Source organism: Mesoplodon mirus (genome assembly GCF_964341445.2).
Source record: "Mesoplodon mirus genome assembly, chromosome: 4".
Lineage (NCBI taxonomy): Eukaryota > Metazoa > Chordata > Mammalia > Artiodactyla > Ziphiidae > Mesoplodon > Mesoplodon mirus.
In genome coordinates this window covers 42784170-42809284 of record NC_138979.1, presented here as the reverse complement: position 1 = coordinate 42809284, position 25115 = coordinate 42784170, and the positions used below count along the sequence as shown (strand labels likewise).

Here is a 25115-nt window from a genome sequence, read left to right as displayed (position 1 = left end):
CGAGAGCCCACGCACACGCAGTGGCGTCACTAGAGGAGAGGCTGGCTAATTTAGACTCTGTGCCTTAGCATCCTTATCTGTATGGTAGGCTTAAAGCTTGAAGACATGTTGTGAGGACTAAACGCATTTTAGTACAACCAATGCACGGGTGCATATGTGAAAGCACCTGTGTCTGGCACTTAGCACATACTCAATAAATGTTCCTTCCTCGGGAGTTGCAGGGGAGACCCGGGCACACTTCCGCCCTCGAAAGCCCTACGTAAAATGCTAAGCTAAAGATAGTCGGCCTCGTTGGTCTAGATAAATAAATGTTACAACCCGCCGGGTTTGCTATTGTCACACGTTTAGCAGGCTCACTTCGTCCGGAATGTAAACTGAGATGTGTCCTCTATGCCAGGTTCTACAAAGATAGAGGAAATAGTGTCTGGTCTCTGAAGCATGAAGTGGGGTGGGGTGACATTGGACAAAGATTGAAATTATGAAAATATATGGCATAATAGGATTACCTTCCAGAAACGTTTTCTAATCAGATGTGATATCTCTCCTTTTTGAACCCTTGCTGCATATTTTCAGTGCAATATTTCACATTATGGTGGGATTTGTATCTTCCAGATGTGGTGGAAGGAAAATGAACCAAAGAGATGGATGCACCACTGCTGGCATAATCTCTGAAATAGGCAAAGGGTGAATGGAGGTGAAACAGTATCATAATCTGGCATGACCTGTGCCTTAATCATGTGACTAAAAAGAAAAAGTGCCACAGAGAATTCCATGTTTGAAAATAGTAGCATCACTTTGCATTTGTGGAAGTACTTTCCTATCCATGTTCTCGCTTGGTTTTTGCAACAACCCTGTAAGAGGTAGACTGAGGATTTTCTTCAGTTAAGAGTTCTAAGAGACACAGAGAGGTGATATGAGTTATTCGGTCATCCAGCTGGTCATTAAGCCTATCTTCTCTCCTTCAGCCCTGACCTTCCCCAAAGAGGCACTCACAGCACTCTCTTTCCTTTGTACATTTCACAACAGGGCCATACCTTCCCCAGCAAGAGGGCTGAATCAGAAAATAAAGTTAATTCTCAAAGGCTCTCGGAACTATAAAGATGAACAATGGCATACAGTAGCTGCTGATTGAGATACCCATCTCGTTTCCACTATCAACACTATAGTAATGAACTACAGTTTTGGCCTCCTCACCAGAATGACTAATCTGAGCAGGAAGGAGTGAACTTAAATGGAGGTGTGACCAAATCAATTTAAATCACATTCCCAAGTTTTCCTATATGTGTGTTATTCCAAATATCCTATGTAACAGACCAGATGTCTTTGACTTTTTTATGTTGTACATTTGTCACAAATTATAGCTTTCTGTTAAATAAGAATAGGACTGCTTACAGGTCAAGCTAGTAGCTTCCTCGGAGAAAGCTGATGGTAGGCATAAGCTGAAAATAATAAAGCAATTTTATTCAGATTTGAAGAAAGTGTAGCAAAGGTTTGATATAGCAAAGATACTTAGTGGTGTACTATCTTTCTCATTGGCTTCCTTGTGATTCCCTGAAAGGAAAATGTCTGCATGTGATGAAATGAATGGAGCACTGCTTCAGATGAAGATTGTGAAAGGAAGCAGGCATAGAAATGATTTCTTAGGTTAAAGTCATAGGTGGCAGCCAAAACAGAGATACAAGAGAGCTATCCAACAGTCCCAGTCCCATTTATATGAAAATGTAAAATTGAAACACAACTTAGAGCTGGAAGGGACCTTACAGATCATCTTGTCTAGCCTCTTCATGAAATGAGGAGGCTGATACATCGACAGTAAATTCGCAATGGAATATGTAGCATACATCATTTGGAACACGTAGTAGATACTGTTGCTTGCCTACACAACATCCATTTCCCCCTTTTCCTTCTTCTTTGCAGAAGCCTGTAAAGGTGTTCACCCATTAGGGAACCTGACCCTATTACCATCCCATACCAACCTATCATGGGCAAGGGGAATACAATCCTCTTGACTGGCCACTGAGAGATTAGGGGTGGGCATGTGACCCAGTTCTGGCCAGTGAGGCCTGAGGAGGGGTCAGCTGAAGTCCTTCAAGGAAAGGTTTTCTTTCTCTTAAATAGAGGTGTACAGGGAAACATGCCACCATCTCCATGAGATGTTGTTGCATCTGGCCGTGTTACCTCAAACTGGAATAGCCATCTTAGGGGATCCAGCCTTAAGACAAAGCCAACACACTGATGATGGCAGAGTAAAGAGGTAGAATGAACTTGGGTCTGTGATGTTGTTGTTGAGTCAGTAAACCAATCAGCCCTGGTGCTGCCCTACTTCTGTATTTATTATTATATGAGATAATAAATATCCTTATTGTTGAGCCCATTTGAGATGGAGTTTTCTGTTACTTGAAACTGAAAGAATCCTAAGTGTTGCAGATGAAATGTGAAAGTAAGTTCTTTGGATGGAGTGAAGGACTACTTCCCAGAGTTAATAAAAACAAACAACAACCACAACCCAGGCAAAGGATAGGGATATTATCACATAATGGATAGAAGTATGCATTTTAACTATGGTTAAACTGTGGTTTCCAATCCAGACACACCTGGGTCGAACCCATATACTTACTGCTTGCTTGACTGTGGCCAAGTTTCTTTAACCTTTCTAAGCCTCATTTTCTTCATCTCTAGGCTGGGGATAATAATACTTACCACATGGGGTTGTTATGAAGATGAAATGAGATAATTTGTGTCAAGTATGCTACAAAGGATATGGTGTCTAGTAAGCACTAAAGGAGTGGTGACTATCTTGATGAACTATGAATTATCTTATTTATAGTGTAATAAATAACACTATAACAGCCCTGGTGCTGCATCTAAAAGTGAATCACTATATAATAGTGATCATATTAAATGACACCACACTGATGCAAGCAACGAAGTCCAGAATATGGGAAACTCTACATGACAACCCAGTTCTTCAATAAATTGCAAGAAAAATAAAGGAAGGAGAGTTTATAGATACACAGAAATAGAAGAGGCAAATAACCAAATGTAGTGTGTTATCTTGATTTGAACAAAGCAGCTGTTTAAAAAAATCACATTTATGAGACAACTGCGGGGAACGTGAACACAGAATATTTGATTATCTTAGGGTATTATTTTAAAATTGTTTGGATGTGATAATGGTATCGTGTTATATTTTAAAAAGGAGTCATCTTTTGGAAAGATACTACTGGATATTACTGAAAAAATACCGAATATTTACAGAAGAAATAATATCTGGGATTCGCTTTTCAAATAATCCAGCATGAGAGCAGTGGTAGGGTGGCAGGGTGGAGGTATCGATGAAACAAGATAGGCCATGAGTTGATAATGGTTGAAGCTGAGTAATGGAGCTTTATTAAACTGTTCTCTCCGCATTTTTTTTTGGTACCTTTTGACCCCCTTCCATATGATGAGAACTTTTTAATATCTATTCTCTTAACAACTTTCAAATATGCAATACAGTATTATTAACTATAGTCACATGCTGTACATTACATCCCCATGACTGATTTATTTTATAACTGTAAGTTTGTATCTTTTGACCTTCTCCACCCATTTCACCCACTCCCCGCTCCTTGCCTCTGGCAACCACTGGTCTGTTCTCTGTATCTACAAACTTGGTTTTTGTTTTTGTTTTTGTTTTAGATTCCACATGTAAGTGAGATCACACAGTATTTATCTTTCTCATCTGACTTATTTCACTAAGGATAATGCTCTCAAGGTCCATCCATGTTGTCGCAAATGGCAAGATTTCATTCTTTTTTGCGGCTGAATAATCTCTGTATTTTTATTTTGTTTTTATTATTATTTTTTTAATCTCTGTATTTTTAAAATACAGCTTCCCTGAGATATATTTCACATACCATAAATTTACCCTCTTAAAGTGTATAACTCTGGGCTTCCCTGGTAGCGCAGTGGTTGAGAATCCTCCTGCCAAGGCAGGGGACACGGGTTCGAGCCCTGGTCCGCGAAGATCCCACATGCCGCAGAGCAACTAAGCCCATGCGCCACAACTACTGAAGACCGCGCACCTAGAGCCCGTGCTCCGCAACGAGAAGCCACCGCAAAGAGAAGCCCGCGCACCGCAATGAAGAGTAGCCCCCGCTCGCCGCAACTAGAGAAAGCCCGCGCACAGCAACAAAGATCCAATGCAGCCAAAAATAAATACATAAATAAATTAATTTTAAAAAATCTTTTGCCTACTTTTTTGATTGGCTATTTGTCTTTTTATTATTGATCTATAAATGTTTTTATGTGTTCTGATTATAAATTCCTTATCAGACATATTATTTGCACATATTTTCTCCCATTCTGTGGGTTGTTCTTTTTTCTAATTTCTTGACGGTATCCTTTGGTAAACACCCTTTATCAGTCTGAAGAGGTTCCTGTCTATTCCTACTCTGTTCAATGCTTTTATCATGAAAGGGTGTTAGATTGCACCAAAGACTTTTTCCGTGTCTGTTAAGATGATCATGTGGGTTTTTTCATTTATTCTATTAATATGGTGTATTACATTTATTTTCCGATCTTAAATTAACTATTCATTCCTGAGATAAATCCTACTTGGTCATGGTGTATAATCCTCTTTATATATCATTGGAATTGGTTTGCTAGTATTTTGTTGAAAACCTTTTGTGTCCATATTCATAGGAAGTATTGGTCAGTAGTTTTCTTATCTTTTGATGTTTTGACTAGTTTTGGTATCAGAGTAATACTAGCCTTATGGAATGAGTTAGGAAGTGTTGCTTCCTCTTCTAATTTTGGGAAGCATTTATGAAGGACTGGTATTAATTTTTTAAGTTCTTTAAATGTTTGGTAGAATTTACCAATGAAACCATCTGGGCCTTGGCTTTTTTTGTTGGAAATTTAAAAATTTCTAATTCAGTCTTTTTGGTTGAATTCAGATTACGTACATGGATGAACATGGATGAACCTTGAGGACATTATGTTAAGTGAAACAAACCATACACAAAAGACAAATACTGTAAGTTTCTATTTGTAAGAAATGTCTAGAATAGGCAAATTCATAGAGATAGAAAGTAGATTAGAGGTTACCAGAGGCTGTGGGAAGTAGAAATCGGAAGTCACTGCTTAGTGTTTATAGTTTCTGTTTGGAGTGATGAAAACGTTTTGGAGATAGACAGTGTTGTGATGGTGGTACCACATTGTGAATTGTATTTTGTTCCACTAAGTTGTATACTTAAAAATGGTTAAAGTGGTTAATTTTATATTATATTATACATATATATTTTTTACCACAAATTAAAAAACTAATAATGTAATGTGAAACTTTTTTTTTTTTTTTTTTTTTTTTTGCGGTATGCGGGCCTCTCACCGTTGTGGCCTCTCCCGTTGCGGAGCACACGCTCCGGACGCGCAGGCTCAGCGGCCATGGCTCACGGGTCCAGCCGCTCCGTGGCATGTGGGATCTTCCCGGACCGGGGCACGAACCCGTGTCCCCTGCATCGGCAGGCGGACTCTCAACCACTGCGCCACCAGGGAAGCCCAAAACATTTTATATGGGTTAATTGTATGGTATGTGAACTATTTCTCCATGAGCCTGTTAAAATATGCAATTATATAATTATAACACAATTTACTTATCTGTTCTGCTGCTGAATAATTGATTATTTCCAGTTTTTGTTGTTCTGAATGATGCTGCTATGGACGTTTTCACAACATGTCTCCTGGTGTATAGGTACGAGATTTTTAACAGGGGATATACAGTGTCTAGTGTTGGAATTTCTGGTTTGTAGGGAATGCGCATGTACAGTTTTGCAAGATAGTGGCAGAGTGTTTTTCAAAGTGGCTGTACCCAATTGTACTCCTCCCAGCACTGCATAGAATTCTTATCTTCACTGGTAACTGGTCTTGCCAAACTTAGATTTTGCCCACCTGGTGAGTGTAAAAGGGTTACTCTTTGTGGTATTATTGTGAATTTTTCTGATTTTAATGAGATTGAGTATCTTTTCATATGTTTATTCACAACTAGGATTTTTTCTTCTATAAAATTCTAGTTATCCCATTGGATTATGTCTTTTTCTTATTGTTATGTAGGAATTAGCTCTTTAAATATTCTAGATATTAATCTTTGGTTGATTGCATATGTTACAAATAGACATTCCTTGCTACCAGAATTTATGAAGTTTCTGAATTCAGATAACCAGAGTTCAAATAATGAAGAATACCTAGTTTTCAGAATCTATTTCGTTCTTGATTTTCATATAAAAGTTCGCTAGAATTTGGATAATGAGATAATTCAACATTTTATTCAAATATTTTTGGTTCCTAGGACACCTGTTTCTTCTCTTAGTTTCTAATTTGTCTTTTTATTTTCTTTAAGATATCTTTTTTGTTAGGAGTTCTTAATTTTAACGTTGTCATGCTTATCAATCTTTTATGAATAGAGCTTTTTTTCATCCTACTAAAGAAATCTTTTCTTGTCCTGAGATCATAAAGATATTTTTCTCTATATTCTTCTAAAGGTTTTAAAGTTTTATCTTTCACATTTAAGTCTGTAATTCAACTGAACTTAAATTTTGTGTGTGGTAGGAAGTAGAGATTCTACCATGTGGATAACTGTCCTGACATCATGTGTTTTATAGACCATTTCCCAGTGACCTACAATGCTACCTTTGTCATAGATGAAGTTCTCATACATTTGTGATTGTGTTTCTGGGTGCACTACTCTTATCCATTGGTTTCCCAGCATCAATATCACCCTGGCTTAACTATTATAGCTTCATAATAATTCTTGATATCTGATAGGGCAGTTTCCCTCTCCTTATTCTTCAAAAATATCTTGGCTGTCTGTGGGACTTTTCTTTTCCATATCAACTTTAGAATTAGCTTGTCATGTTTCTTGCAAACCCATTGCTCTTGCGTAGAATATACGATCAATTTGTAGAGTACTGACATTTTGTATGATATTGAGTCTTCCTGTCCATGAACATGGTGTAGTTTTTCCATTTATTTAAGTCTTCTTTAATGTATTTTCATGTATTAAAATTTTTTTCTCTGTAAAGGTCTTGCCCATCCTTTATGAGATTCATTCCTTTGTTCTATCTATTCTGTCATTTAATCTATTAATGTCTTAATATTAAGGCACCCTTGAATTTCTGGGATAAAGTCATCTTGTTTATGATGGATTATCTTTTGTATGCACTGCTAGATTTGGCTTAATAATATTTTAAGATTCTTATATCCATCTTTTTCAGCGTGATACCTTCCTCAACTGGTTTTGGTCATGGTTATACCATGATAGATATGGGATTGGGTGTATGGTTATATTATGAACTAAGTTGAAGATTGTTCCTGCTACTTCTTTTCTCTGAAAGAGTTCACATAAAATTGGATTGATCTGTTCTTTGAAAGGTTGACAGAATCTTCCAATAAGATCTTCCGATGCTGACTTTTTTTTGGTAACAAAATTTTTAACTCTAGTACTGATTCAGTTTCTTTAATGGTTATAGAACCATTCAGACTTTCTATTTTGTCATGTATTAGTTTAGGCAAGTTGTTTATGGTTCTAGCTTACAAATCCCTCTTGTTTTGATACATAAGGCTGTCCCTTTTTTATTGCCAACTCAATTATGAATTTCATTAAAAAATTAAATTATAAATACTTATATTAGGAGGACTTCAAGTTAGCTTAGACTTCCAGCTTGCCAGAACCAGAACCAGATATGAATTTCTTCAACTTTACTAGATATTGTCCCACAGCTCTTCAAAGTGGTTGCACCTATTTATACTGCCACCAACACTGTTTGAGAATTTCTGTTGTTCAACAGGAATCTTACCAATTCTTAGAATTGTCCAGTTCTTTAATTTCTGCTAGTCTCACACCTATGAAATTGTAGTTTTAAGTGGAATTTCTCTGCTTTTTGGTAAGGTTGTGCACCTTTCCACTGGCCATTTGAGTTTTATCTTCTGTAAATTGTCTGTTCATATCTTTTGACCATTTTTCTAGTGGGTGTTTTTCTTCTAATAACTTGTAGGCATTTTAACATACTCTGGATAGTAATACTTTGTCAGTTATAGGTATTCAAATATATTTTCCCATTTTACACCTTGTCTATTGAAATTTTTCAGGTGCCTTTTCAGGACAGAGGTTTTTATGTTTATATCTAGAATTTGCCAGTTGTTTTCTCTGTAGTTTGTATTTTTGGTATCTTGCTTAAGAAATTCTTTGCTACCCTAAGGTTATAAAGATATTCTAAAAGTGTTAAAGTTTGCTTTTCCCAAGTATATATTTAATCAATCTATAATTGATTTTGGCATATTGTATAAGGTAGATATCTACAGTTTTTTCCCACGTGGATGGCTAATTGTGGCAGCAGCATTTATTGTCATAGATTCATTTCTCTCATATGTGTGGGTCTGCTTCTGGGCTTTCTTTGTTGTCCCCTTACATTTATTTGTCTTTCCCAGCATCACTACTGTAATAGTTTAGTTCTCATCACTTTTTTTGTAAATCTTGATGATTGTAAAGTTAAGTCTCCCTTCCTCATTCTTCTTCAGGAATATCTTGGCTCTTCTTAGCCTTTATCTTTCATATGAATTTTAAGGTAAGCCTGTCATGTCCTTTGAAGAATCCTATAGGGATTTTGGTTGGAACTTCAATGAATTTATATATGAGTTTGGGAAGGAAATGAAAATTTTGCATGTCCCCATTTATAAACATGGTATATCTCTGTTTTTGTTTAAATCTTCTTTTATGTCCTTTAATAGAATGTAATAATTTTTCCATATAAAGCATGCTTCTCTTTTGTTAAGTTTATTCCTAGATTTTTTTTTTTTTGGTATCTAAAAGGTTGTCTTTTCCACAAAATATTTTCTGATTGATTGATGCAATTGATATTTGCATAATGTGTCTTATAGTCTTTTGTCTTATAGTTTGAACAGTTCCAATGTAGACATTATCTGTGTTATCTATAAACATTTTAGTATTGTTTATTATTGGTAAATAACAGTTTATTTCTTTTCAATCTTCATTTCCCTTTCTCCTTCTTTTTCTTATTGCATTGGCTAGGACCTCCAGAATAAAATTAAACAGGAGTAGTAACAGAAGCCTTCCTGTTCTTATTCTTGATCTCAGAGGGAGTGCTTCTAATGTTCACTACTAATGATGAGGTTTGTTCTATGTTGTAGGTAGATATACATAAAACTAATTTTGAAGTTCTGGTTGAAGAAGAAAACATAAATGTACAAAAAATTCAATCTGAGCCACGAATTGTAGATATTAACTTTGGATTAGGGAGAGATCGATATAAAATTCACAGGGGCTTCCCTGGTGGCGAAGTGGTTAAGAATCCTCCGGCCAGGGCTTCCTTAGTGGCGCAGTGGTTGAAATTCTGCCTGCCAATGCAGGAGACACGGGTTCGAGCCCTGGTCTGGGAAGATCTCACATGCCGCGGAGCAATTGAGCCCGTGAGCCACACCTACTGAGCCTGCGCATCTGGAGCCTGTGCTCCGCCAACAAGAGAGGCCACGATAGTGAGAGGCCCGCACACCGCGATGAAGAGTGGCCCCCTCTTGCCGCAACTAGAGAAACCTCACACAGAAACGAAGACCCAACACAGCCAAAAATAAATAAAATAAATAAAAAAGAAAAGAAAAGAAAAGAATCCTCCGGCCAATGCAGAGGACGTGGGTTCGAGCCCTGGTCCAGGGAGATCCCACATACTGTGGAGCAACTAAGCCTGTATGCCACAACTACTGAGCCTGTGCTCTAGAGCCCGCGAGCCACAACTACTGAGCCTGTGTGCCACAGCTAGGAAGCCCGCGCACCTAGAGCCTGTGCTCTGCAACAAAGAGAAGCCACCTTAATGAGAAGCCCCTGCACCAAACGAAGAGTAGCCCCTGCTTGTAGAAACTACAGAAAGCCTACGCGCAGCAATGAAGACCCAACACAGCCAAAAATAAAAATAAATAAATTTATTTTTAAAAAATTCGCAGGAACACTAGATATTTGACAACAGCTCAAATCTATCTAGGAAAAAACAACTCACAAAGAACCCTAACCATGCAACATCAAATAAGTACTTACTTAAGCCGATTAATTTCTGAGAGCTAGAGGAAACGCTAGTGAAGATCACAAAAAGGAATCATGGAGAAAATTCTGAGAACTGTGTTGAATTTATTTCAGAGCATTTTAGAACTGTTCTGGAGGTATTTTCTGACCCAGGATTTCTTATGGCTGGAGAAACTGAAAATAACTAGGGACAGCTTAGAAATTAGCTCTGATAAGAGAGAAGTGGGATGGCTTTCAAATCTCCATACATTTCTTGTGATAACTTTTCCCTTGCACTTTTACAGAGGACTTGGTCTTTTTGTAAAGGAATTAAGTGATCATCACCTAGCCTTTTTCCTTCCTGGCTCATTTTCTGCCTCCTTATGTATACTGTTCTGCCTTTTGGGAATCTCTGACTCCCAAAACTATCTTCCTGGTTCCTTATTTAGGCCTGTCTTTCCCCATTTTAATTCAGCATTTCCCAAATTGTAAAAATTCTGAGAAAAAAAAGGGGTTCCATGGTCAAATGAGTTTGGGAAATATGGTGTCAAGCAAAATCCAATACCTTATTTTACTACAGGACTTCTAGAGCCTTCAGTATCCTAATGTGCACTGTGAATTTCCAAAAGGGAAGCATATATCGCAGTGTTTCCCCAATTAATTGATCATGGAACCCTTTTCAAACAACACCTAATAATACCTCATAGAACCCAGTTCATTAATTTTCAAATAAAAACTTCCAGTTCTTCAGTAAACTTTTCTTTAGTGGAAGACATGTTATATGCTATCTCTCTACTAGACTGTCGACTCTGAGGGCAATTTATCCTATTTTCTTGAAGTATTACCTGATCTCATTTATATATTGAAACTCTGGGGTTCTGCCTCTTTCTGAGGTCCTGGGATAGGCACACTGGACACCACCCAAGAGTTCATCTATGGCAGACTCTTGCTAAATTACCTAATTTAGATTTCAGGATCTTTTTACTATGCCTCAATTCAACCACTTTTGGTGCTTTATTCAGGGCACTGAGCTAGGTAGGCACTGCTGGAGCTAAAAAGGATGAGTAAGATCTAGTTATACCTCCCAGGAGTATGTATAGAGGAAATAAGACAAGTACATGACACAAAACACGAGTTAAATGCTGAACAAGAGGTACAAACCACCTGGATATTCAATGGAGAAACAATAACAATTGGGCAGTTGGGGGAGGGGGACAGGTGGGAAGAATCAGGAAAGATCTCATTTTGGGATGTATCATTTGGGATGGACCTTAATATTTTCTTAAATGTAGACAGAGAGTATTGGAAGAGTGGGGTTACAGGTGGAGGGTATAGCATATGCAAGGCATGAGGGTAAGAAGTTCAAGTGGCAGGAGTATATGGAGTTTGCAGGATGAGTTGTAGATGGGGTACGGCCAGAGCATGAATAATAAAAATGGAAATAAGAGTTGAATGCCAGTGTGAGTTAATACTGCTGTCCACAGGGAGCCACTGAAGAATTTTTGAGCGGGAGGGTGATTCGGGGTCCACGTGTTCCTCCCCCACTCTCGTCCTGTCTCCTAAACTCTAGTTCCTTTGCCTCTGTCCAGCACAGCAACATATCAAAACTTCAGCCAATGAATCAAACCTCCAGTCTCCTAACCTGCCTGTAGGATACTTCCTCCTGGAGAGCTGTCCAGAGTACAACAGAATCCTGAGCGCTAGATTCTAGTAAACGCGCACCCACTCTGTGTAGAATACGATCGGAAGCCAGAAAGTTGAGGAGAGGGTGTTCAGATAAAGACTACAGATAAGAGGTCATTGATGGCGTTAATGACAAAACTTTGGGGAGTCATGATTTCAGGGTATCGAAGAGGAAACTGATAAGAAAAAATTGGGTGCAGATAGTAAATTCTAAGCAGTGAGCCAGGAGAATGAACGGTAGCTAGGCAGACTTTCAAGGCGCACAGGACTAAAATTGGCACTGGTGTGCAACGAAGAGTGAAAGCAAAGCAACTGGAGGGTTAGTTTGAGGTCAGCCACCCGGCCTTAGAAGCACTATCCCCCCTGGAGTGTTGAGCACACCGGACCCTCCAGGCTGTTGAGATGGGCCTGGAGAAACTGTGTGTGTTTAATGGTCTTAATGTTTTCTGTGAGGTCCTGGGGTAATCGGGTGGGAGCGGGAAGCACCCTTGGCTGGGGGAGCTTGAAGGTCCGAGAAAGCTGGCGCCTGCTGGGGAATCAATAAAAGAGGCAGAGCAAAGCTTTGGTGTTTTGCTGCGGACAGGGTAGGGCTCTAACCAGGCTGTGTCGGCCCGGCGCGGGGTTGCCTCCGGGGCCGAGGGCGTCTAGGGATGGGGCCCCGTAGCTCCACGGCGAGGGGCCTTAGCGCGCCCCGCTCCTCGCACCGCAGGGCCAGCTGGGTCCCGGCGCGCAGGGTGGAGCCGGGGCGTCGGCGGGGCAGCAGCCGGAGCTCGTTTCGCTCTCCTCCCTGCAGGTGCGCTGGGGAAGGCGGGACGCGTAGGAGAAGGTGCTCGCCATGGCCGGTCCTCAGCTTTCCGCCGCGGCCTCCAGCCCGCCGTCCCCGCGGAACGGCCTTCCGCAGCCCCTGTGAGGAGGAAGAGGAGGCGGCGGCGGACAAGGCACCGCCCTCTTGGCGAGCTTCCCGACCCGGCGGCCTCCGCAGGACCCATGGCTGATTCCTCGCCCGAGCGGTCCTTGCGGGCAGCCGGACCCCGCGCGCCCCGGCCCTCGGCCCCCTCGCCGCCGCCACCATCGCGCTCGGTCTCCGAGGCCGAGGAGGCCGAACTGTCGCTGAGCCTGGCGCGCACCAAGACCCGCTCGTACGGCAGTACGGCCAGCGTGCGGGCGCCGCTGGGCGCCGGCGTCATCGAGCGCCATGTAGAGCACCGGGTCCGCCCCGGCGACACGCTGCAGGGCATCGCGCTCAAGTACGGAGTCTCGGTGAGCAGTGCTGGCGGCTGCGGGCGGGGGCGCAGCGAGTAGCGGGGCGTAGGGGAGGTAGCCAGCCGTCCCTGGCGGCTCGGCCCCGAGCGCTCGCCCAGCGCGCGCTGCCGGGACAGCTACGGTTGCCAGAGCCTGTCCTGCAGCCAGAGGGGCGGGCCTCCAAGGCTCCCTCCCCGGGTGGGTGCATCCAGTTCTCGATGCCCTGCCCGCACTCGGACCGGATCTGCTGCGTGAGGAAGGAAGGTCAAAGAGAACCAGGGCGTTGGCACCCTGGGAGCCAAATTCGCCCGATTTTGAGTCCCGGTCGTACTGCTATATATTTCCTGAAAGCCGAACTGAGGTGCGGACTTGGGCAGAGAATTTTGTTTTCTGGGTAAACAATCGCTGTGATGAGTCAGGAAGGGTACAGTTGTTCCCGCAGGATGCTTCTGTTTCTATTGATTATGCTTCTTTATTTAGAAGTGAAATTACACCCCTGGGCTCACTGGCAACTGTGAATGTGACTCCTGTCGCTAAGCAGCGGCCAAGAATGTGGTCTTGGTGAGCTGCAGAGCAGTGTTTATTATAAATTTATAAGTGTGTGTGTCTTGGGCCTATTGCATTACACCCCTGGGAAGAACATGGAAAGCTGAGGGAACATATTGTTTCATTAAAATTACTTATAATTAACTCTGAACTATGTGATGGCCTTTTTACATTTGAGTTCTATATCAGTTTTCAGTGTTCTTTCCTGAAGCACCCTAGACAGCAATGGGAAGAAAGGTGATCTTATCTTTATCTTTCTCTTTAAGTGAAACTCTTTCTGTCCCTTCACCAGTGACAGAGACTGAGTCATCTCCTTTGCACACCCCCGCTGGTATGTGTTTACCTGGCAGGTCCTTCTATCCTTTAAACATTTTGAGAGCAGGGATCTTGATGTGCAGGCATGTACTGAAGACTTCATGCCATGATTAGTCCTATTCCGCCCTCTTGAGGGTTTCTAAATGTGAACATAGAACTTCAATTCTTGTATTTACATTCATGGGGCCTGGTTTGAGTCAGAGCCAGAGGAAAGCAGCGTTGGGAAGTATCAGCAGCTACTTTCTGCTGAATGCCTACTGTGTGCCAGGCATTGCATTTGTCTTGTTCCATCTTGTTCTTATTCAATTTGATTTTCCTAGTAAGCCTTGGAGATAGGTATAATTAATCTCCTTTTTACAGATGTGAAGGTGGATGCGAGGTAAGGATATTTTCCAAGTATTCATTGAGACCAGCTTGAATTAGCACAGTGACAAAGCATTTGCTTTGCCCTAGGTATTACTTCTGATTTCCATCCTTATTTATTTATTTACTTTTTGCGGTACGCGGGCCTCTCACTGCGGTGGCTTCTCTTGTTGCGGAGCACAGGCTCTAGGCGTGCAGGCTTCAGTAGTTGTGGCTCGCAGACTCAGTAGTTGTGGCTTGAAGGCTCTAGAGTGCAGGCTCAGTAGCTCTAGAGCACAGGCTTAGTAGTTGTGGCACAGGGGTTTAGTTGCTCCGTGGCACGTGGGATCTTCCCAGACCAGGGCTCAAATCTGTGTCACCTGCATTGGCAGGCGGATTCTTAACCACTGCGCCATCAGGTAAATCCTGATCAAATGCTTTCTAATTCCTATTTTCACTGATGTAGATCCTGTTACTTATAAATTTATCCCTTTTCATTAAAGTGTAAATCAGGTTTTTCATTACCTTTATAAAGACTTGATTTTAAGATGTTAAGCTCAAGTGTAATGAATTGGGAACTATAATCTGTAGCTGCAGACAGTCTGTTTCAGTGTTTCTCAACTGCAGCCCTATTGATACTATGGACTGGATAATTCTTTGTCTTGGGGGGCTGTTCTGTGCATTGTAGGATGTTTAGCAGCATCTCTGGCCTCTGCCCACTAGATACCAGTAGCACTGCCCCCCTCCCCCCCATCCAGAAATAGCCAGATATTCCCTGAGAAGCACTCACTGTTGGTTGAGAATCACTGGTTCTCATTTACTTTGGACCCTGAACTCTAGTTGATGAAATTGTTAGAGACTCTTTCCACTGGCTCTATAGAACTAGTGAAAGTGAAGATAATCACCATAACAGGGAATTGATATTCTTGCAGATATTAACTACAGACATTAATCGGATTTACTCATTGAAATTGATATTTCAGGTGGAAGTTAAAAAGGGAGAAATGTTTTTTTCATTCCCGGACTGAACAGAAAGAAGTTGAGTGAGTTAAGTTTCTAATATTGACTGCCAAGATCACCCACATCGTATTTAGACTGTTTTTGTTTTTTTTTTTGCTGCGTGGCATGGGGGATCCTAGTCCCCCCTCCAGCCCCAGGGATCCAACCCACGCCCCCTGCAGTGGAAGCTCAGAGTCCCAACCACTGGACCACCAGGGCAGTCCCACCCACGTTGTATTTAAATTAGTGTTTAAAGGAGTAGGTGATGAGATGTTGGAAATTTAGAACCTACCTTGAACCTGCTGGATCAGAATATCCAGTAAAGGAGCCCAGGAATGTTCCTGTTTTACAGACAGGGCCTCTTTGCTCTTTCCCAATGCACTGTCCCTGCTTGGGGTCTTTGCCCCTGCTGTTCTATCCATCTGTTGGGGACACTTTCCCTGATAGCTGCATGCAGGGCCACAGGTACGTGCAGATGTGGGACCTGTGTAGTCACATAGGCCCCATGCTTAGAAGAGCCCTGCACTTAATGCTCTGCTGTTGCTGTCTTGAAATTTTTAATAATTTGTGAAAAAATGCCCCACCTTTTCACTTTTCTCTGGGACCTACAAATCACATAGCTGATATTGGCTGTGTGACTTGCTCCCTCACTGCCTTCAAGTCTGCGTAAATGTCTCCTCCCTGAGGCCTTCCTGACCACTCCATGTCATACTGCAACCCTCCCTCATCCCAGTGCCCCTCCCCCCTTTCCTGTTTTGTTTTTTCAACAGTGTTTATCATTCATCTGATTTTTCTTTCCTCTTTTTTCCCAGCTTCTACCTTTCTGGTGATACATTAGTGAATAAATAAAAATCCATGCCCTCATGGAGTTTATATTTTAGTCAGTGGAGACAGTTAGTAAATAAACAAAATATGTTATATGTCAGGTATTGATAAGCAAAATGAAAAAAAAATTAAGCAGGGCAAGGAGACAGGGCTGCTGGAGGTAGCTGCAATTTCAAACGGTGTGGCAGTGAAAGACCTCACAGAGAGAAACTGAAACTGCTGGGGATGAATTGAGAAACTGTTAAATGTAATTCAAATCTCAGACATAGACTTGCTTGGGCTGGAATTTCCGCTGCTGTGAACTTTTTGTTAGGAAGCCCTGTATATAAACTGAAAGTGGGTGAGAGGCAGTGAGGGAAACTTATTTGCACAAACTTTTTCTTCATCTTTTTGTTACCCCCTGGAAACTTCCCTGTCCTCTACCCTCTCCAGACCATTGACCCCCATATCCTGAGTCATTTCCTATCCAATTTTATTCCCGGGGTCTTCTCTTTCTCCTCCAATGAGCTGCTAAGCCCACTTGCTTCTTCACACTTCTCCTATCAGATGTCACCTTGCTGAGAAAAGGTGAAATGATTATCATTTTAGGGGGAACAAGTGCAGTGAGTTAGAAATATAAGTGCATATAAATCTTTTGTGTTTATAACTTTAGCTCCTGCTCTTGCTGGAAATTGTTGACCTTTGCTGGTCAAAGGCAAGAGAACCATAACTAAATAGTGCCACCTGTTGTGAGAAGTATGGTGAAGTAGCCCTTAGTAGTTTTAGGTTTTAATAGATTCTCATGCATTCTTTATTTAAAAACAGCTTTATTGATGCATAATTTACATATTACAAAATTCACCCATCTTAAGTGTACAATTCAAGGACTTTTAGTAAATTTACAGAGTTGTGCAACCCTCACCACAATCCAATTTTAGAACAGTTCCATCACCCCGAAAAGATCCCTTACTCCCCGTTCTCTTCTATTGTCCCAGATAACCATGAATCGGCTTTCTAATCTATAGACTTGCCTTTTCTGGACATTTCATAAATGGGATCTCATATATTCTTCTGAGATAGCATGGAGAAGAAAAAATCCTTTCCCTTATTAGCACATGGCAATGGAGGAGGCTGATCGCCGCCACCAACACCTAGCACTTAATAGGAGACAGCGGGGTGAGGAGGTTGAATCCAGCACTTACTAGAACATGATCTTGAGAGAATGCTTTAATGTTTGTCTTTTCCTCTATAATGATGATAATAATCAAATGAGAGTTGTGTGTATATGGAAATATTCCATAAGCAACACAGTGCTGTGTAAATGTTAGTTATCATGGGTCCTGAAATGTTTTCAGAACAGTTTGTCTGTTTTCAAGGAATGGAGCAGAAGAAAAAGAAGCTTTGAATGTTGCATTCCCAGTTAGGCAGGTGGCCTAATGAAGCTGATCGAAAGTAGCCTTTGGAAGCAGCCGCGCATAGCACAGGGAGATCAGCTCGGTGCTTTGTGACCGCCTGGAGGGGTGGGATAGGGAGGGTGGGAGGGAGGGAGACGCAAGAGGGAAGGGATATGGGAACAGATGTATATGTATAACTGATTCACTTTGTTATAAAGCAGAAACTAACACACCATTGTGAAGCAATTATACGCCAAAAAAAAAGCATGATGCTAGCTATCGGTGTCTATGCATTTATAATCATAAATAATTAAAACAATTTAAATAATATCAAAAAAAAAAAAAGAAAGTAGCCTTTGGGGAGAGTTCTTGATCATGCCCAGCGGCAGCTATTGAGATAACTTGGGGGCGGGGGACGTTTTGTGAGTTCCCTCCACAGTGAATTCACCTTTACAAATGTATTTACAGGGGAGTCATTTTAAACAAGCTGTTGATGGTATTTGTTCTAGCTGATTTCACCACGGTCGACCTTGTGGCCATCCTGTCAGCTCTTACTTGATTATTCCATAAATTGTTTCTTAATAAGCAGATGGTAAATTTCACTGAATCGTGCTACTCAATCCTGATTAGGAGACAGTTTTAAAATGAAAGCATTTGGTTGCTGTTATCTCCCCCACTAGTCATTTGCTCTCAAGAAACTGAGGGTAGTTCTGCATTACTTTGAAAAGGTCACACTTTCTATTCTCAGCGTTCATTGGGTAGTAGGAGATATTGAACAGAGGGCAGGTGGTAAAGCTGTAGAGTTTTTCAGCTCTTCCTTGTATTGGATCATGACTTTTCTTAGTTTTATGTGAGGTGAAATTCCCAGAACATTAGACCCATCCAAGTTCAGCTAAAAGCATAAAACATTCCAAAGCAAATTAAAATATCATTTCACTGTTTGGGATTATTTATATTTCTTATCTGTGCTATTGCAGTTTCTTCCATAACTGGGCTTCCTGTTTCCACTAATGCCTCTTTCTTACCAATCCATTTTCCATAAAGCTGCTGGAGTGATATTCAAATCATGTCACTCCCTTCCTTTACCCTCCAGTGGCTTCCCATCACATTTAAAGTAAAATCCAAATTTTATTTATTATATGAGTGGCCTGCAGCTTGCTCATTACTCCCTATTTCAGCCACACCACTTTTTCCTGCTCTGGGGCCTTGTAACTACTCTTTCTGGAAAGACTCCTTTTTTTTTTTTTCCCCCTGGCTTTTTGCATGGCTGGTTTCATTCCTTAACTTCACTACTGGTAATAGAGTTTGGAGCCTATGGTTGTAAAGGAGAACAAGTTAAGATCAAATTAAATACCTTATGAAAAAAAAACGCTCACACCTCAGGGCAGTGACAATATATTATGTTATTCATCTGGGCTTGTTTATATGAAATTTTCTTATATATTTTTACTTTGTGGGAGAAATATTTTTTATGGAGAGAAAATTCCTACCTCCTTCCTCCTCACTTGCTGAATACATGTTAGGATCTGCCCTCACTTGTTGCTTTCTCACTTTTAACCAAGTTTAATGATAGTTGCTAACATTTTTGAGTGCTTCCTGTGTGCCATGCATTGCTCTAAGTGTTTTACATGAATTAACTCATTTAATTCTCATAATAATCATATTGTGTGGAAAGTACTATTTTCCTTACTTTACAGAAAAAAAAATAGACATAGGGGATGCTTAGAAAGTGGTAAAGCCAGGATTTGAACCTAGAAAGTATGGCCCCAGAGCCCTTGTTTCTAACTACTACCTTATATTAACCTCTTTTATCTGTTTTCACCTTCAGTTTCAAATCTGCCCATCCTTAGATTGGTTCCTACCTTGATGCTAACTATGTCTGGATATCCCTGATGTCCTTGATGCTGGCAACCATGTGTCATCTTAGGGTCTAGACCATAAGGGTCAACATACACCTTAAATGCTTGCTGGCAATGCTGAGATGGAGAAGAAGCAGTTCCTGACATTGGGAAGCTCATAGACTTGTTAAAAGAGGCAGTTCTGTTGGTGAATCAATGGTAGAATGGCATGCATGAGAGCTAGGAGAGCCCTGCCCTTCACCCCCTGTGGACTCCCTGACTACACCCAGCCTTTTACTCAGTCCATTTGTCTTGTGCTTCCTGTCTTCGGCCCCTTGCCTGGCTATGATGGCCTGCCTTGCTCTGAGTGATGGATGTACCAGGGTCCCCACAGAATACATTTAGCGCATTCCAAGGGTGTGGCCAGAGAGGGTTTATCGCAGGGACATTTACAGAAGTGTGAATAGGATTAAGAGAATCAGGAAGGGATGGTGCGGCACCGGAGACTAGCAACAGCAGGGAGACATTACCCCTAGGCCTGAGGGCCAGGGGAAGGAGTGGGGTACCTGACACTGAGGAGAATGGGAGGAGTGGACAAGGGGCTGCCTGGTAGGAACTCTGCTGTAGAGGGATGTAGGCACCAGAGTCATGGTGTGATTGTTCTGCTGGTGTCTTCCTTGGGAACACTGACTGGAATTCCAAGAACAAGGGGGCTTGGGGAGTGCAGTTCTGAAGAGGTCAGCCTCCTGCAGTTAGAACAAGTTCAAGAAGACTGGGGGGGCCTCCCTGGTGGCGCAGTGGTTGAGAGTCCGCCTGCCGATGCAGGGGATACGGGTTCGTGCCCCGGTCTGGGAGGATCCCATATGCCGCGGAGCGGCTGGGCCCGTGAGCCATGGCCGCTGGGCCTGCGCATCCGGAGCCTGTGCTCCGCAACGGGAGAGGCCACAACAGTGAGAGGCCCGCATACCGCAAAAAGAAAAAAAAAAAAAAAAAAAAAGAAGACTGGGGGATGGATTGGGAGGTGAGGGTGGGTTTAAAGGGAGAATAACCAACAAAACAGATAACTTACCACCCCTTTCTGGTTACTTCTCTGGGTTCATCTTTTATGCCTGTTTCTCTGATCTGTATTAATTAATTAATTAATTAATCCATCCATCCATCCATCCTAAGCACTTAGTGTGCATAAGATCTTTGTTAAACCTGGGAGGCTATAGAAATAACAGGTCTTGACCTGAGGGAATTCACAGTTAATGGCTGATGTTCCCAGCCCAGCTTCAGCAATCAGATCCCGGTGTTCCTGGCTGTTTCTGTCTTCCATCATTATTCCCAGGAAACAGTGTCTAGTAGCAGTTGTAGGCCCCTGCCAATAAGTATTTCAAGGGCACTGTATCAGTGAGGGTTCTTGCATTTACAAGTGACAGAAAACTCAAGATGGCCTAAGCAATAAAAACAAAACAGAGTGGCATTTACTGGCTCATTACTGGAACTGAAGGGTGCGAGGGTATTCTGGCTTCATGCTTTGATTCAGAGGTCTGATCGCTCTCCTTCAAGGTGGCATTGTTGTTAGGTTCCTTGTGGTGGAAGGATGGCTGCCAGCAGCTCCAGGCCTGTCTCTTTGTCACAGAAAAAATAGAGGTCCTTCACCTCCCAGACTCAGCAGAAGTCTCCTTGCATCTCTGAATTGTTCCGAGACGGGACTGTGACCTTTCAGGAGCCGGGACACTGTGAAGCTTCAAAGGGCAGGAATGAGTCATGTGCTCACCCTGGAGCCAGGGGAGGGCTCAGTGCCCCTGGAAGCCCATATACTAAGAGAGATGGAGGACATGGATGCTAGGTGGTGAAAACAAGAGGCACTAAAGGCAGATTAGGATATATCTGAACCTGATATGGATAAGTTTTCAAGTTCTTTAATTCGCTCAAATCTAAGCCTAAACTAGACCAGAGATACTTAGGATTTTTAGATGTTAATTCTGTCTCTAAAAATGTACCTGCCTATTCATGTTCTTTCTCACCCTTGCCTTCTCTCCTTTAACTAGAAACTAGAACATAAAAGACCACCCTACACAAAAGATACTTTAAAGTAGTATCTTTAAAAGAAAAAAAGAAAGCATTCAATGTACTATTTGTGTGGATTCAGCTTATAGCTAGAAAGCAGGAGGAACAGGGCCCATTTTATTCAACCATTATTTTTTCAGGCTCTTTGAAGTGGAAATCTAATTTTTTCACTCAGTCGATTTGGCATTAAAGGATCCCAGAATTGGGTTCCATTAGTCATGCACTTTAATCTTGGTGTTGTATGGACTTTAGAGTGAGACGGAAATTCTGGCTCATACAGTTGCAGAGCCATATGCACTTGGTGTGCCTTAATTTCTTCATGGGAAAATGGACAGTAAGTACCATTTACTGCTAAATTGTCTCTCCCTTTCACATCTATATCTTTACACCTATATCCATATCCTCTATGCATATACATGTATAAACTCTCATTTAATCCTTCCAACAACCCTGTGAAGGGTAGATGATACCTGTTTTACACATGAGGAAATAGGCTCAATGAGAGAAGTTAACACGCTTATGTTCAGACAGTTCGTGTTGGTGGAGCTGGGATTTGAAATTAGCTCTGTCACGTTCCCAAGCCTGTGTGCTTAGCTGTTGTACCAAGCTGTCTTGGTGACAATACCTCACAAGAAAATTAGATGGTACAGTGCATGTAAAGAACCTAGCATGGTGTGAGTTCCTAGGCTAGTTGGGTGGAGAAGTCTGCAGATGCATGATAGTCCGGTGTGATTAACATGAGGGTAGGTATTTCTCCCACAGCTCTGCAAGAGTCCTGTCTGCACTTACCCACATTTGTGGACTTAGGCATGCCACTTAACTCCCTGGAGTCTCCCTTTCTTCTGTAAAAAGGAGGTGATAATATCTAGCTTGCAGTTCTGTTAGCAAAGTTAAATGAGGTAACATATGTAAATTCCATTCCCCCTTTCACCCCTACCTGCTATCCCCATTTCTTTGGTTTGGAGGAATTCACAGGGTATGAAAGAGTTTGAAGTTTTGAAACCTGTATCAAATTCTAGCTTCTTCATCTGCTGGTTGTATGATGATTCCATGGTACATAATCTCCTTGAGTTTTGTTTCTTTTATTTGAAAAGTGGATCTTCAAATACCTAAGCCGTAAGGTAGAAAAAATAAGATACTCTATGTAAAGTGCTCCCTACCTCTTTTCCTTACCTGTCCCACTTCTACCCATTCTTCAAGGTCCATCTAAAGTCAAAAGAATCAAAATCAGAACCCCACCTTCTCCGTGAGGCCTTTCTTAACGACTGCAGCCCCAGCCTACACCATTCTTCCTAATTCTCGTTGTAATTTTTTCTTTACCACCTTCTGTATCCATTACATTTACCAAACACAATTCTAGAGATGGGAAGCACTCCATAAGGAAAATCACAGCACTAAGAATTTTGTTTTTTTAAATCAGATAATAGAAATGTTAAAATAAGATTGAAGTGTATTAAATAAGTGCTAAATATTCTACATTTTTAAACTTCAGGGATTTAAGGCTGCTTGGTAAAAGCTGCCTTGTAGGGGAAATAATATAGCAGGGAAAAACTAGTCTTTCTTCTTATAAAATTGTGAAAGAGAATTTTCTGGCACCCTTGAAATAACTGGGGGTATCTGGGGAGGTGACTAACCCTGAATTAAAAATTTCAGATCCAGAGATAGCACTGCACACATTTTGCTTATGAATATTTTTATTTTGTGTTGTATAATAAACCCTACTTTTGGATTTATTTATATGTAACTCTGTTGCTTTTTTAAAATATTTTAGATGGAGCAGATTAAAAGGGCAAATAAACTGTTTACCAATGATTGTATATTTCTGAAGAAAACTTTGAACATCCCAGTTATATCAGAGAAGCCTTTGCTGTTTAATGGACTTAACTCAATAGATTCTCCAGAAAATGAAACTGTTGATAGTTTTTCTCATGAAGAAGACCTGGTAGCGGCTGGGGAAGACCTTTCCCCTCCCAGTCCTCAAGAATCTGATGCTCAGCCCATGCAGCCCGAGGAAGTGTCAGCCAGAGATTTCCTGCAGAGGCTGGACTTGCAGATTAAGTTATCAACACAGGCAGCCAAGAAACTAAAGGAAGAGAGCAGGTAAAAATATGCTGGAAAAATGTCAGAGGCTGAACAAATTACTCTTAAGGTGTCCTTGCTTGGTCAAATTCTCTTTTCTTTTTTTGCTTTAAAAGCTAGATTTTAATTCTAGACAGGCATTTTTAATGTATAAAGTCTAAACAGAGCTACCGCATTCTGCAGAAAGCTTTATCTGTTGCAATGCTTTTGTTTTTGTTACTTCTTATAAAATGTTTACTTCTTTGCTTTAATAGCATAACTGTCCAGCTAGCAGTTCTGGAGAGCATCCAAGTAGACATCTAGTTGACACCATCAGAGGAAGTAGTGCCCTAGAGATTACTTGTAAAATACTGTTCTTTATAAAACTTGCCAAAGACATTACTTGTTACCAGGTGTTTCCTATATAAGATCTCATGTGAGCTTTTTTTCTTTGTTCTTTAATTTGGTACTAGGGCAAAACTTTCTCTCTCCTATAGAATTGGTTTCCTTCTTCCTTTATCATTCCAAGAATGGCACAACCTATTGTGTTTTCTTTTTTGCCCTGGCTACCAGGAAGCTTGCAGCCAAAATTGGTCCCCAGTTCAACTACTACAATATTACTGATGGTTAATATATTTGTATCCTTCTCCTTTCCTTAGTCGTGATTTTTAATTTCTATTTTATTCATATTATATGTATGCCTTTTGTTGTAGGTACCTCAAATCCTTTTGAGAAAGAGGTAGACTATAAACAAATATAAATGTGCATATAATTAATTTATAATTTAATATAAATTTATATAATATAAACAAATACAAATATATAACAAGTACCATTCTTTATTCCAATAACTGAGATAGCAGTAAAATGGGGACAATGAAATATTCCTTAGTAAATGTTTGCATTTCGTACAACTTTCAAGGCATGCATGATATTATAAGTTGATATAACTCCTGCCCTTCTTTGGCAAGTGGATATTAAGTTGCATAATGAATGTGTGTTGGTTTTCTGAGTACAGTTTTTAAACACTGATTTATGCTGTGTTTCTTTTTTTCAGAGATGAAGAAAGTCTCTTTGCAGCTTCCCTCTATCACAGTTAGATGATCAGGGGGCATAATCTAACCTGGGTTAAGAGATGGTTAGATCATAAAGAAACCAACAACTGATGATTCAAAAGCATCCCTTTTGGATTCTCATAGCATACATCTCTAAATCACAATTAAGTAGTTCCACCTACAGCAATTGCACTGACGTGACTAGCTCCCTCTGGCTTTCTATGATTTTCAGTCTTTATTATGGCATGATAGCAAAATTGTATGTTAAAGCTCATCACTTTTGCAAGCGGTGGTAGTTTTTAGACTAGCTTTTGTAAATACTAGTTGTCATAAAGCCACAGACTGTTTACATATTCAAGGTAAAAATGTTTATTTCCTGAGAAATCCCAATTATGTGAAAAACATGGTTGCTGTTTAAGTGATGCTGATTTTGCTGTGTTTATAACTTAAGTGCTATATATATATATATATATATTTCAATATGTATTACATATTCTGTATTACTATAAAGAAACAAATTTTGTCTGCTATTTTGTAAAAATAAACTCCAAAAGTCTGAATGAGAAAATAAACTATGTTTTCATATTTTAGTCTTCAGTTTTTTTAAACAAATGGGAATATTAAATTGATTTTTAAATTATAGTTTTAAATGGTGACAGCTTCTCCTCTACTTTAATGGTCTTTATTATTATTACTGCAGTTTTGAAAAAGGTTTCAATAATCTAAAAGCAAATAC

The 25115-nt window shown here is 40.8% G+C and overlaps 1 protein-coding gene across 3 annotated transcripts; it reads left to right on the top strand.

Moving 5' to 3' along the window:
• The first annotated feature begins 12636 nt into the window (after positions 1 to 12636).
• LYSMD2 (LysM domain containing 2) lies at positions 12637 to 24903 on the top strand. Of its 3 annotated transcripts, none has more exons than XM_082617485.1 (3): positions 12637 to 12991; positions 23038 to 23366; positions 24382 to 24903. In XM_082617485.1, the coding sequence occupies exons 1-3, from the start codon at positions 12719 to 12721 to the stop codon at positions 24422 to 24424; spliced, it is 645 nt and encodes a 214-aa protein (XP_082473611.1). In that variant the 5' UTR covers positions 12637 to 12718; the 3' UTR covers positions 24425 to 24903. The 3 variants fall into 3 exon arrangements, with proteins under 3 accessions (XP_082473611.1, XP_082473612.1, XP_082473613.1); XM_082617486.1 differs by lacking the exon at positions 12637 to 12991 and adding an exon at positions 13060 to 13334; XM_082617487.1 differs by lacking the exon at positions 12637 to 12991 and adding an exon at positions 13452 to 13534.
• Positions 24904 to 25115: the final 212 nt, after the last annotated feature.

Coding starts and splice junctions, on each gene's coding strand:
- LYSMD2 (XM_082617485.1), top strand. CDS start 12,719: ATGGCTGATTCCTCGCCCGAGCGGTCCTTGCGGGCAGCCGGACCCCGC. Junction 12,992..23,037: donor CGCTCAAGTACGGAGTCTCG/GTGAGCAGTGCT, acceptor AAAATATTTTAG/ATGGAGCAGATTAAAAGGGC. Junction 23,367..24,381: donor AAACTAAAGGAAGAGAGCAG/GTAAAAATATGC, acceptor TCTTTTTTTCAG/AGATGAAGAAAGTCTCTTTG.